This window comes from Eschrichtius robustus, chromosome 7 (assembly GCF_028021215.1).
Source record: "Eschrichtius robustus isolate mEscRob2 chromosome 7, mEscRob2.pri, whole genome shotgun sequence".
NCBI lineage: Eukaryota > Metazoa > Chordata > Mammalia > Artiodactyla > Eschrichtiidae > Eschrichtius > Eschrichtius robustus.
In genome coordinates, this window is record NC_090830.1 from 110,580,386 (window position 1) to 110,593,928 (window position 13,543).

The following is a 13,543-nucleotide window of genomic DNA, read 5'->3' on the forward strand; positions in this document are numbered from 1 at the left end:
TCTATCCTCTTTATCTTCTCTCTACTCATAGCCATCCAGCTGAAATTTGCTCTTGTGGAATGAAATAAAGTCCAATCTCATCTATCTTTTTCAAGGGACCTATGATGAAGCAAAGCTTGGTTGTAATAGGGTGAAACCAATTTTAGCTTTTCATTTGCTTTTAAACACTACTTTATTATGCCTTCTTCCTAGGGTAAGTATTAGCTTTAATGATTAACATGTGTACCTTATGCCCTCATATCTTGCCATCTAAGGATCACAGATGAAATCCAAGTTTCTTGATGTAAAAGAATTTTCTACATGCTGTAAACATTATTTTTAAATTGATTGGTGACTCTAATCAATGGATCACTGAGTCTAGACTTGTTTGTGTAAATTTGATGACAGAAACTTATGTCTCTCCTACAGGCAGGGTTTTTTGTTGGGGGAGGGAGAGCTGTACAGTGTTTAAAAAAACAGTTGAATTCGTTACCATTATTTTATTTTATTTATTTATTTTTTATTTTTGGCTGCGTCAAGCGGCTTGTGGGATCCTAGTTTCCCAACCAGGGATCGAACCCAGGCCCCCAGCAGTGAAAGTGCCAAGTCCTAACCACTGGATCGCCAGGGAATTCCTGTTACCATCATTTTGAAAGAGGAAGATACAACATAATTATTTTGATTCCTAAACTTTCTTGAAAAATCAGAATGCCTGGCAACTTTGGGCCGACATTCCCACAGGGCAGCGGTCAGCTAGGACTGAGTAGCAGTTGGTTGCATTAGACCAGGTGTGTGCTCAGTACCGTCCTCCACCCTCACTTCACTCAGTAACATGCTCTGCTTGGCCCCTGTAAGGACGTCGTTTTGTCACCGTTGTTATAAAACAGAGAAGAGTCTAGGCAGCGGTGCGCTGGAGCCAGCTCACAGAGCTGACTGTGCCTCTCTTCCCAGCCCTGCGTTTGGTGACATCATGTCGGAGATTGAAATCCACCACGGTGGGAGTATTTATACCATGGAAATTCACACATGCCACAAATCATGGCTTTGTTTTCAGAATGCCAGTTTACTAGCACAGCACTGGGTCTGGGAAAACAACATTTAATTATAACTAAGTGAATAATGCGAGGCAAAGTTTTTTGCTGTTGCTAATTGCTTAGTCTAATATTATTAGAAAATATTGTGATACAGACACCTTGCACCTATTCAGCAGAATCTGCCTCCCCAACCTGATTACTGTAGTGCCTGAAATTATTTTCTTGGGCCTTAGAAAGATTTTTCTGGCTCCCAAAGTTATTCTATGTAGATGCAGGTGGTGACCTTTTGCGTTCTTGTCTGACTCCCTGCCCAAGTGTGGTGAATAGAGATGGGAGAGGGAAGGGAGTTCCAGAGAGAGCACTGGGGTCCTGAAAGAAAAAGTCGGATGGTATCAGGGAGGAAATGTACTATTTGGCATCAGATTAGTTACAACAGTCTCCCCCGTCAGCCCCCGTGTCTTCCCCTGTTCTCTGACATCCTTCTTGCCTCTTGCCCTTGGTGTTAGTGACAATATTTTTCAAAACATGATGTGAATTTTTCTCTAGATCCTGGTTTTGCTGATCCAGCACAGCAGGCGATGGTGTATACAGAAGGACTCCTGGTTCCTGTCCCTATTCTGGATTCTCTCAATACTCTGTGGCACTTTCCAGTTTCAGACTCTGATCCGGACACTCTTAAGGGTAAGGAGGCAAGAGATGGTGATATGAGGAGGTACCGCTGGGCAACTTCTAAGTTGGAGTAAATGACATAAGGTAAATTGAGTTGCAGGGTAGGATTGTATTTAGGGGATTTGATAACAGACTTTAATCACAAGCATTGATACATAGGGGCTGTTTAGACTTAATTCAGATAAAAGGCTCATTTTCTTTGTCCCCTCCCCCCGCATAGGGCAGCAATTCTAATCTGGCCTACTCCTGCGTGTTCTTCATCTGCTATGCATTCCAGATCCTGGTCCTGATCCTTTCAGCGTTTTCAGAAAAAAACGACTCATCAAAAGTGAGACTCTAAATATGACCACTTCATATATTATTTAATTGGATGGTATCTTGACAGATGTAACTTTGAGATGTCGAGGTCTCATGGAGGTCCCACAAGCCCAGAATATAGTAGTGTAGTCCATTTTGTGATGTAAGGAAACAAAGTGACTAGAATTTGGAAACACTGACTTTTATATTGACCCACCAAGCTTCAGCATAGACAGTTAATTCATACATCTATGCCAAAAAGTCTGCTTATCATTCTACTGGTGACCTTAGGGTCTCCAAACAAACACGTTGACCAGCCTACTTCAGTGTCATATCTAGTTTCTAGCACAACATCATATTTAGAAAACTCAGCTTCTGATTTTCGAGTTCCATGGAATTCCTGTTTCTCATTGATTTACTGTCTGATTTTTTGTGTGTCTTGCAGCATCCTTCAACCACAGCTTCATTTCTGAGTAGCATCACGTTTAGTTGGTATGACAGGTAGGAAATACCTGGAGTGTGGCTTGTCTATATCCCTCCCTCCTCACTCTCCTGAAAGTGATGGAAATCTTAATTTTAAAAGTGCCTGCCATGGCTTCCATTTCTCCTCTACTTAGAGTCAGAGACTGTTAAAACATACAGATCAGTTTACTGCAGTCCCTTCACTGGGCAGATGGGGAAGCTGAGGAGAGGAAGGAGGGGGATTTGCTCTTGGTAGCCTGAGGAGTTCCATGCAAAAAAAAGGATAGAAGGAAAAGGAGGCAGTAGGACAGGAAAAGGGAAATTTGGGGGCAAGGAGTGTGTCACAGACTTGGGTAAGGGATGAAATAGCTGTTCTGGGCTCCCAGAGGATCTGGAGCAGCCATCCTTGGCCTTTGTAGTTCCATGGACCCCTTTGGCAGCCTGGTAACACCCATGAATCCCTTCTCAGATGATGTTTTAAATGTGTACAATAAAAGACACGGGATTATAAAGGGAAACAAATATACTGAAATGTAGTTACCAAATTTGTGATATAGTAATACATGTGCTTCTTTATTAATGCATTAAATATCAAGACCTAATGCTGGCTGGGTTTAATAGTTTCAAAGCAGTGATGAGTGTTAAATGAGCCATGAAAACATCTGTGACTTTTGTTACCTGGTAACAAAGGCACAAATACTCTGTTTTAGAACTGTGGTGGGTTGACTACATTCATATTAGAAGGAAAGGCTAAATTTCAGTTAGAGGCTAATAAAAATAAAGATGTAATTTATTTTCCATCCATGTTCTCAAATCCCAGGTTGAGGAGCCCTGATCTAGAGAGAGAGAGTATTAGAGGCAGCCTCCAGGTCTGCTCAGTTCCTTAAGGGCATCGTGGAGGCTCCTCAAGGAGATGCCAGGGCAGCAGAGAGGCAGCCAGTGTTTGAGAAGGAAGGAACAGGATCGGGGGAGGTGACGCGCTTTTGGCTGTCAATTCGGTAGGACTCCTTCCCCTTCTCTTGTTTTCTCCCACCTTCCATCACCCCCACCCACTCCCTTTTCTGCTCTCCCCACTCAAGTTCCAAGAGCTAGGAGCTGGGGTAGTAGAGCGAGGGAGAAGCCCCATTCTTCCGTCCCTGCATCCTGGGACTGGATGGTTTTGACAGGCAGCGAGGAGACAGCCTCTGGCCCCACCTGCAGGGGCTCAGCCTGTGGGTCACTCTTGTTCCAGCGTTGTTTTGAAAGGCTTCAAGAAACCTCTGACGCTCGAAGATGTCTGGGATATTGACGAAGAGACTAAAACAAAGACACTAGTCAGCAGGTTTGAAAAGTACATGGCAGGAGAGCTGCAGCAGGCCAGGCAGGCATTCCAGAAACGGCAGCAGGAGAACACCCAGCGGAACCCTGGAGCCAGGCTGCATGGTTTGGACAAGAACCAGAGTCAAAGCCAAGATGTCCTTGTCCTGGTAACTTTCCCCTGAGTGTCTGTTCGAATGTGCTGTATGTCTTAGGCAAGAGGACACCAGTGTCCTGGTGACTCTGTCCTTACATTTTGACAGCACTTTATACTTTACAGTGCATTTTATATTATTAGTAATATTCACAATACTAATAGTACCTTAGTGATGGATACATGGGAGTATAATGTAGTACTGATCTCTCTCCTTTGGGGTATATTTGAAATTTTCCACAATAAAATGTTTTTTAAAATAGAAAAATAAAAGAATACCTTAGCATTACTAGAATCTGCACGTCAGTGGGATTTAGCATTAGCAGCTAATTTATTTTTTTATTCACTTGAAAATATTTATTGAGTACCACTGTGTGTCAGAGACCATTCTGGGCACAGGTATAAGGATCAGCCTGAAAGAATCCTCACCTTTAGCGAGCTGGAAAATAAATAATAAACCGATACATACATTACTCTTTCAGAGTAGTAAGTGCTATTAAGAAAACATGTTAATGTATCTGGGGTGAAGTGCTTCCTTAGACAGAGTTAACAGGAGAGGCTTCTCAGAGGAGATGACATTTGGGCCAAGATCCAAGCGATGAAAAGAGCCCATCAGAAGGAAGCGTATTCCACTCAGAGGGGGCAGGAGCGGGAAGCTGAGAGGGGAACATGGTTGGCTTGTTTGGAGAAGAGAGAGAGGATGCGGGAGTATGGAGAGAGAGGCTGAACAAGTGAGGGGTGAGGTGAGCTCGGGAAAAGGGGCAGGGATTAAGTGGTGTAGACCCTCATGGGCCATGGTGAGGAGTCTGGATTTTATTTTAAGTCTGATGGAAAGCCGGTGGAAAGTTTTGAGCAGAGGAGTAATGCAATCAGATTTACATTTTTGAAATCCCACTGAAGCAGCTGCCAGGAGAACGGATGGTTGGGAGGCAAAAGTGGAAGCTGGGAAGCAGGTTGAGGCAGTTGTTGAGGCAAGAGACCGATCAGATGGGACCTCAGTGAGAGAAATTACAAGAGGATGTCACTGAGGCTGAGAAGCTGGAATTGGGGGCCTAGTGGGACTCCTGAGACAGGAAAAGGAGGAGGCGGGTGAGTGGGTGGTGATATCCCATGTAGTAGATTCCCGGGGTTGCTGAAACAAAGCACCATGAACCACGTGGCTTAAAACAACAGAAATATATTGTCTCACAGCTCAGGAGGCCAGAAGTCTGAAATCAAGGCATCGGCAGGGCCATGCTCCCTCTAAAACCTGTAGGGAAGAAACCTTCCTTGCCTCTTCCACCTTCTGGGTTTTACCAGCAGTCCTTGGTGTTCCTTGGCTTGTGGATGTTTTCACTCCACTCTCTGCCTCTGTCATCATGTGGCCTCTTCCCCCATGTCTGTGTCTCTTCTTACAAGGACACCAGTCATATTGGAGTAGGACCCATTCCATGACACACTCTAATGACCTCATCTTAACTTGATTACATCTGCAAAGGCCCTATTTCCAAACAAGGGCACGTTCTAAGGCACTGGGGGTTAGGACTTCAACATAACTTTTGGGGGGATTCTATTCAACCCATAACATCCCACAGTAACCATGAGCAAGAAGGGAATGAAAAGGCTTTTAAGCATCTGAAATATATATAGATATAGATATAGATGTATATAATCATGCCCATGCCCTTCCTTCCCACGATGCCCCACAGTCCCCCAGTCAGAGGCTGTTCTTTGTTTTTACATGGTATTCTCACCAGGTTTGTTGCCTGTTTTCCTAATCCAAAATAGATCCGAAGTATCAGTTAGGAGGGGGAGAGGGGAACAGTGATAGAAGCTAAAAGGGTGAATAGGACCAGGCAGTGGAGAGAAGACCGAAACCTGTACAAAGAAGGCAGCAGGGCTCAGGGGCTAACACTCGGGAACTGTTCAGTAAAGACAAATTCTTACACCACGCAGCTCTGCAAGCACTGATGTTGTTTGGTTTTGTACCCAGGAAGAAACTAAGAAGAATAAAAAGAAGTCTGAGACCACAAAAGACTTTCCCAAGTCCTGGTTGGTGAAAGCCCTCTTCAAAACTTTCTACGTCATCCTCCTGAAATCGTTCCTGCTGAAGCTGGTGTACGACGTCCTCATGTTTCTGAATCCTCAGCTGCTGAAGTGAGTGACCAGGCCCTGGGTTGTCCTTTCAGGGCCTCCTCTGCCACTCTGCTTTTTGCCCCATGTATATGCAGGCAGGAGCCTATTACTAAGTTTCCATTTTTTTTAATGCTCATAATTTTCTTCAACCTTACAGCATTGTGGTCATGAAAAGCACAAGGCATCTTTCAAGATCTAAAATGATCTGAAAAATCATTTAGATCCTTTAGCCTCCCTCTTTTCCACGTCCTTCTCCTCATAGGAAGCCAGATGCATCTTAGGGGTGCTTTCTTCTTAAACAGAACTGCTGTGAGCTGAGTCATGTCCAAAAGGTGGGCCTCATACCCCAGGAGAGGCTTGTACATAGTCTTTGTAACCTCATTGCTCCACAGTCAGGCATTCAGTGGGAGGTTCGGGTTAGTCATGACAGGACTTCAGTCTGCCAGGATCTATGGAATGAACTATCCTCCAGGGGAAACCCTTCTAGCTCACGCTGGATGCATGTCCTAATTCCTTTCCAGGAATAAATCAACTTGCTACATAACAGCCTCTTTTACCAGAGGGTAGGGAAAGAGAGCGTCAAAGAAAGCATTGCAGTGGCAGCTTTGTAGAGCACACATTATCCCGTCTCACGGTCATGGGTTGTCAACCCTTAGCCCTTGCTGCTCATCTCCAAAAAAGGCAAGAGTGCTGACATGGCTGTGGAGCTCAGTCTTCCAAGAGCATTGAATAATTCTGGTCACTTTTGTTACCTATAGGGTGGGATAGCATAGCTGGCTGTGCACAAGGAGGGTGAAGAGCCCTCAGAGGCTTGATGGGCACCACTTACTTGGTTTTGCTCTGGCAGATTGCTGATCTCCTTTGCAAATGACCGTGATATATATCTGTGGACTGGGTATCTCTATTCAATCCTCTTCTTCGCCGTGGCCCTCATCCAGTCTGTCTGCCTTCAGTATTACTTTAAACTGTGCTTTATGCTGGGCATGAAAGTACGGACCACCATCATGGCTTCTGTATATAAGAAGGTAAGTGGAATATGCCAGGCATCACCAAAGAAAATCCCCTTTGCAAACGTGAGCATTTCTTCCAAGATTGAGGAAAATTTGATGGAAATGATAACTGACCTCAACACTGGATTTTGGCTAAACGTACAGCCTTCTTTAGGTATTTCTTTGGAGATTAAAATGAAAAGTGTGTATACAGGCATAGAGTGTCTGTGTGTGTGGGGTGAGGTGCACTCCAGGGAAAAGCCGGCAAGCTGTTCTCTTCCCGGGATCTGCCTTTCAGCTTTGAAGGCTTGCGTACCATCCCTCTCTTCCTTCCTCTCTCCACAAGGTGACAACACCTTGGGACAGAATGTAAAGTCAGAAAAGAAGCTGGCCAAGGGCAGACTCTTAAAATCACCAACATTTAAACCAAATACTACATGAAACTTGGCTCATAAGACCTGGTGTGTCCATCTCAAATCACAATTTTGCCATAGACTAGAACGCTCTGTGAACCACGACTCCATCTCCTCGGACTGACTTTTGCCTAGCGACTTCTTTTTCTCAGTCTTGAGTAACGACCAACCCTTCCTCTGCCTGATTCCTTTTGTGGATTTGTAAATACCTTCACACTGGTTACTAAGTTCTGCGGACTTGGGAGCTATTCCATTTCCTTAAGATGATTTTGTCCATCTTCCCTCTGACACGTTGCTTTTAATGTTTAACTTTCTCAGAGCAACTTTATTTCCCTCTGTCCTAGACACCAAGGTGAATTCTCATTTTTTTCCCTTAAGAAATGAAAGTAGAGTCAAGTATATCTCAATTTAAAAAATAAATAAAAAGAAATGAAAATAGTGACTACAAGCCTAAGGAGAAAATTCATACATTAGGAGATGATACTTTTTATAGGTCAGAACGTCAGTCGGTTGCCTTTTCTTCCTCTTTTTCATCCACCACTGGAGTGTTCCATCATAGTGATTTCTCTGTTACAGTTCCTGATTTTATCCTTTGCTTTCCTCTCTTAAAACTCCAGTGTGTCTTTTGTCTTTCCTGAGTAGATGTTGACTCATCGAGAGACCCAGAGAGGTGATCCAAATGTCTTTAGATCAGAAGTCTGGTCAAGTTCTTTGAACTCCCAGATACCCTCACACTGGAATTTGTCTTCTCCAAAATTAAAATTTAAATCCCCTTATTCCTTCTGGAGATACTGTATTTCTGCTGGTTTGCAGGATATGAGGTCACTAACCAGGCTGTCTCAGACATTTCTATGAACGTACACTTTTACAATTGTGATGATTCATTTCCACTACTTTGATTCTTAATATTGATATATTCCAGGTTTTGCAACTGTTACAATCCATAAGGAATGTGTAAAATAGAGCCCTTAATGAGACCTTCATTCAAATAAATATTGCTACTAAAATAGAATTTTTTTTAAAGATTTTGTTTGATGTGGGCCATTTTTAAAGTCTTTATTGAATTTGTTACAATATTGCTTCTGTTTTATGGTTTGTTTTTTTTTTTTTGGCCCCAAGGCATGTGGGATCTTAGCTCCCTGACCAGGGATCAAACCCGCACCCCGGGCACTGGAAGGTGAAGTCTTAACCACTGGACCACCAGGGAAGTCCCTAAAATAGAATTTAAAATTGACTAACTTTATGTTTAGATTATGCTTCATTTATGAAATGTTATGAAACATTTTTTACATCCATTATCAATTCTTAGCCCTGGGAAGTAACTGCATTATCCCTATTTTACAGAGAAGCAGGGCTTAGATCATTTCAATGCCTAGAATCACATAGACAGGACCTGCCTCCAAACAAGGGCTCTTGGGACTAAATTAATGACTTTTCCACTTTACAGAGATTTATTGAAAAAAGAAAAGTATAGTGATTACCTTGAAGGGTAACTAGATGTTACATTTTGTTTTTGTTTTTCAATACCAAAGGGGAGACATAGCAGTGAACTGATGTCTCTAGAACCTTGGTAGCCTAACGTTTTAGGAAATTTCCTTCTTTTTACTGTACAACCAAGAATTCTGATATATTCTAAAGACTTTATTGATGGATTAAGATGACAGTAGAGCTTCTAGGAGGAGGATGAAGGTGATCTGTAGGGCCAGTCATAGCCCATACACTGCCTTGTGGGAATTAGAAGAAGGCTTTCATTCCTCTGGAAAGATGTAGCCCACACCAGAGGGTGGCTTGGTGAGCGTAGTACAAGCTGGTTTCATGCACCCACCACCCACCCCCACCCCCCAGTCCCTTGTCTGGGATCATTTGTACAAGGCACTGCTGTAAGTGACAGACTGTGGGTCTCAGCCTTCTGATCTCTCTAACATGAGGACAAGAGGCTCATGCTGCAAGATTCAGGCATCTAGATATTGCCCTCAAATTCCTGACAATAAACGAGTCATTTTGCTTCCAGTGTGTGAACCCCGCCGCTTTCCTCACCATTCTAAGATCTCTGTCCTCCTTGGGAATGGTTGCAACCTCCTCACAGCATGGCTCCAAATAACATTGCCACATTAAAGTCTGCAAGGCAAGAATGAATACATGCTTCTTCCTTTCATCCCTCCGTTCCTTCCATCCTTCAGTATTTGATTTCCCTACTGTGTGCATGTGAAAGCGGTAGTGGATTGGACAGATGTAGCCCTTGTCCTTACAGAGTTTACTACTGGTGGAGAAATAGAAAAACAAAGTTACACAGTGCAGTGTGATGAATGTAATGACAGAGGTAAGCACGGGTTGTTAGGGGAATACACAGGAGAAATACCTAACCTAAACTTGGGAGTCAGGGAAGTCTTCTGAGAAGTTCCAACTAAGTTGACACTAAGAGATAAATAGGACTTTTCTGAGCAAAAAAAAGTGTGTGTGGAGGAACAGACGTTGGGGAAGGTAGGAATAGCAGGAAAGAGTGGTCAAGAATGAGAGAACGCTGTGTGTAAGGTTTAGTGGCAAGAAGATCACAGCCCCTTGGAAAAGCTGTGTCCATATGGAGCCCATCCTTCTACTGTCTTTCACTTCCTTCCTGAATTTCCCCTCTCACTCCCCAGTATCCTTGGCCTTGTCCAGGTGTCCCAATTCCAATCTTTGTTTTTAGGCGCTGACTCTATCCAACCAGGCCAGGAAGCAGTACACCATTGGAGAAACAGTGAACCTGATGTCTGTGGACGCCCAGAAGCTCATGGACGTGACCAGCTTCATCCACCTGCTGTGGTCAAATGTTCTACAGATTTCCTTGTCCATCTACTTCCTGTGGGCGGAGTTGGGACCCTCAGTCTTAGCAGGTGTTGGGGTGATGGTGCTCCTAATCCCAATTAATGGGGTAATTGCCACCAAGAATAGGGCTATTCAGGTAAAGAAACAGTCACTGGGGACATGTTTATGTTCTTCAAAGTCTAAAGTTTTTTACTTCCTCTATTCTGACTTGTGATTGGAGTTTGAGCAACGCAAAGCTGGTAGAAGACTTGCCACTGTCCCAGATGAACTTGGCTTTATCTTTCCTTTTTCATCTTCTGGCCACTCTTAGCGTTTATATACTCTGTTTTTTTTTTTTTTTTTTTTTTTAAACATCTTTATTGAAGTATAATTGCCTTACAATGGTGTGTTAAATTCTGCTTTATAACAAAGTGAGTCAGTTATACATATACCATATGTTCCCATTTCTCTTCCCTCTTGCATCTCCCTCCCTCCCACCCTCCCCATCCCACCCCTCTAGGTGGTCACAAAGCACCGAGCTGATCTCCCTGTGCTATGCGGCTGCTTCCCACTAGTTATCTATTTTACATTTGGTAGTGTATATATGTCCATGACACTCTCTTACCCTGTCACATCTCACCCCACCCCCTCCCCATATCCTCAAGTCCATTCTCTAGTAGGTCTGTGTCTTTATTCCCGTCTTGCCACTAGGTTCTTCATGGCCTTTTTTTTTTTACTCTGTCTTGATTCACGTTCCTCATTGGAAAGAGAAGAGCCGCCCAGGGACCCTGCGTATAACTCTTATACCCTGCTCCACTGGGCTGTTCTTAGAACAGTGATTATTGGCCCTGTTTCTCCATCATAGCAATGCAAACCAGCCACACAGAGCAGTCACGTGAGCCACCCAAACTTTAGGCCTAAATCCTGGCAATCAACCCTGCTACCACCAGGTAGCAGGGCTCCATGTGGACAGTCGTTAGCTCTGCCAGAAATCATATTTTGGATGGGTGAACTCAATGGTGCATGTCATTTAGTCCTTCATTTGTTTTGCATTCATTTAGTTGCAAATATTTTAAAAATATTTTTTGTACATCCTATTTTGGGGGGAACACAGCAGCAAATTAGACAAGGCTCTTGCTCTCGTGGAACTTATGTTCTACTTGGGGTGGAGATTCAGGCCATAAACAAGTAAAAGCAAAGAAGGAAAATGTCAGTTATGATAAGTGCTATGCAGAGAATTAAACAGGGTGATATGCTAGTGAGTGGGTGGGTGGCAGTTTTAGATTATGGGATCAGGAGAGATCTCTGTGAGGAGACATTGAGCTGAGCTCTGGACAGCACCAACCTGAATGTGAAGGAGGAAGCCATGGAAAAAACAACCTAGGAGGAGGGCACAGTCAGGCCAAGGCTGTTCAGGTTCAGAAAGAAGATGGGTGTGGCAGGAGCGGGGAGGCAAGGAGGAGAGTGGGAGAGACACAGCCCATCACTGGGTGCCTCAAGTTCTCACCAAGTGACAGCCACAAGCACCACTGAGATTTAGTATCTGCAGCAAATCTGGACCCTCTCACATGGAAGTGTGTTCTGTGTTTGTTTCACTTTTTCCTGGCAGGTTAAAAATATGAAGTATAAAGACAACCGTTTAAAGATCATGAATGAGGTTCTCAGTGGGATCAAGGTGAGAAGCTGAGTGCAGGTGACCCTCTGGGCACAATGACGGTAACAGTGGGTTCTTGGGCTTAACAAACCTGCCAGAGGTTGTGGACTTCTGCTTCTGGGCCTGTGATGTGTCCCATGACTTCTGATTCATTAACCCAGAAGTCTCCCGTTTCTTCCCCTGGTACTCCTCTCAGGACCTCTTTTGATCATGATTTCTATTTAATTATGTTAAATGGCTTGTTTTGTTTTTGTATTTTACTGTGGAGATTGTCAAATGTGCACAAAAGTAAAGAGAATGGTTTAATGAAGCCCCATGGATTTATCACCCAGCTCCAGCAATTATCAGCGTGACCTAACTTGTTTCATCTATATCCCCACTCCCCACTTCATGCCCTGCTAGATTATTTAAAATCAAATCTCAGATATTTTGTCATTTCATTTGTAAATACTGGCTATGCATTTCTAAAATAAGGACTTCATTTTTTTAACATAACCACAATACCAATAGCATACCTGGAAAAAAAAAAATGAACAGTCCTTTGATACCATTAAATTTCCCCAATTACCTCATACATGTCTTTTTAATTTTATTTTATTTTACCATTGGTTAGTTTGAATAAGGATCCAAAAACTGTCCACACATGGCATTTAGTTGATAGTGCTTTTAATCTACAGTAGCCCCTCCCCTGTCCCCTTTTTTGGTCATTTTAGAGAAAACAAGTTGTCTTGTTCCAATGTTTCTTGTAAATTGGTGGTTGGATCTAGAGGCTTGAGTAGATTTCGGCTTGTTTATTTTTTGTGTTTGTTTGTTTGTTTGGGGTGGGGTTGAGGGGCAAGGATGCTTTCAGAGAGTGCTTGCTTCCTAACTTAGCGATGACGAGTGTTTATGGGCTCCAGGTGTTGTCAGCCTGACTCATCCCTTATTGTGTTTCCTGCCGTTCTTTCACCCAGAGCAGTGATTTGTGGCCCCGGCAACACACTTCAATCCCCTGGGAAGTTTGTAAACCCACTGAGGCTTGGGGCCTACTTCAAACCATCTCAATTGGACTCTCTGGGGGTGAGGCGCAGGCATATATATATATATATATATATATATATATATATATATATATATATATATATATATACACGTGTGTGTGTGTGTGTGTATATATATATATATATTTTTTTTTTTTTTAAAGCTCCCTAAGTGATTCTAATATGCAGCCAAGGTTGAAAACCACTGTCATAAAAGTTTTAGCAGCCACTGATGATCATTGCCTTGTTCTATTATTTCATTAGTAGTTGCAAAAGGGTGATGTTTTAATTCCATTATTCCTTTGTCATTGCTTAGCTGGAATTCTGTAATGAAGAATGATCTTTAATCACCTAGTTGGTTACCCTAAAATAAAGTTCGTACAGGATAGGCAGGATAAATACAAGCTTCTTTCCTCTATTTACTAGTTTTCAAAATAATGCATTTTCATCCTTCAAAGGTGAACAATAAATTCTTTTTTAATATATACGTTGTTTTGAATTCGTGAACTTTAATATTACCCTAAACCTCTTGAAAATGAAAAAGAGGCCCCTTTGAACATCCTGATATTTCTCCACACAGAGCTCTATATGCCTTCTTGCCAATGTGGCAAAATGAAAACATAGACCTGGTTTCGGGTCTCAGCTCTACCACTCGCTAGGGTGGTGACTTTGGGCAAG

General features: G+C 43.0%; 1 protein-coding gene across 9 annotated transcripts in view; it reads left to right on the top strand.

The window, feature by feature from the left end:
* ABCC2 (ATP binding cassette subfamily C member 2) overlaps positions 1-13,543 on the top strand; it is a 72,176-nt gene that overhangs the window by 19,588 nt on the left and 39,045 nt on the right. For 7 of the 9 annotated variants that reach the window (XR_011074519.1, XR_011074520.1, XM_068548350.1 and 4 more), the window contains 8 exons: positions 1,560-1,694; positions 1,903-2,010; positions 2,425-2,480; positions 3,673-3,907; positions 5,864-6,027; positions 6,854-7,031; positions 10,095-10,349; positions 11,802-11,867. Coding sequence is in view for 7 of the 9 variants with exons in the window: in XM_068548343.1 (XP_068404444.1) it covers positions 1,560-1,694; positions 1,903-2,010; positions 2,425-2,480; positions 3,673-3,907; positions 5,864-6,027; positions 6,854-7,031; positions 10,095-10,349; positions 11,802-11,867 (1,197 nt within the window). In the remaining 2 variants the exon portion in view is untranslated. Of the gene's footprint in view, positions 1-1,559; positions 1,695-1,902; positions 2,011-2,424; positions 2,481-3,672; positions 3,908-5,863; positions 6,028-6,853; positions 7,032-10,094; positions 10,350-11,801; positions 11,868-13,543 lie in introns of those variants that run through there. The other 2 variants (XM_068548346.1, XM_068548349.1) reach the window with 2 other exon arrangements.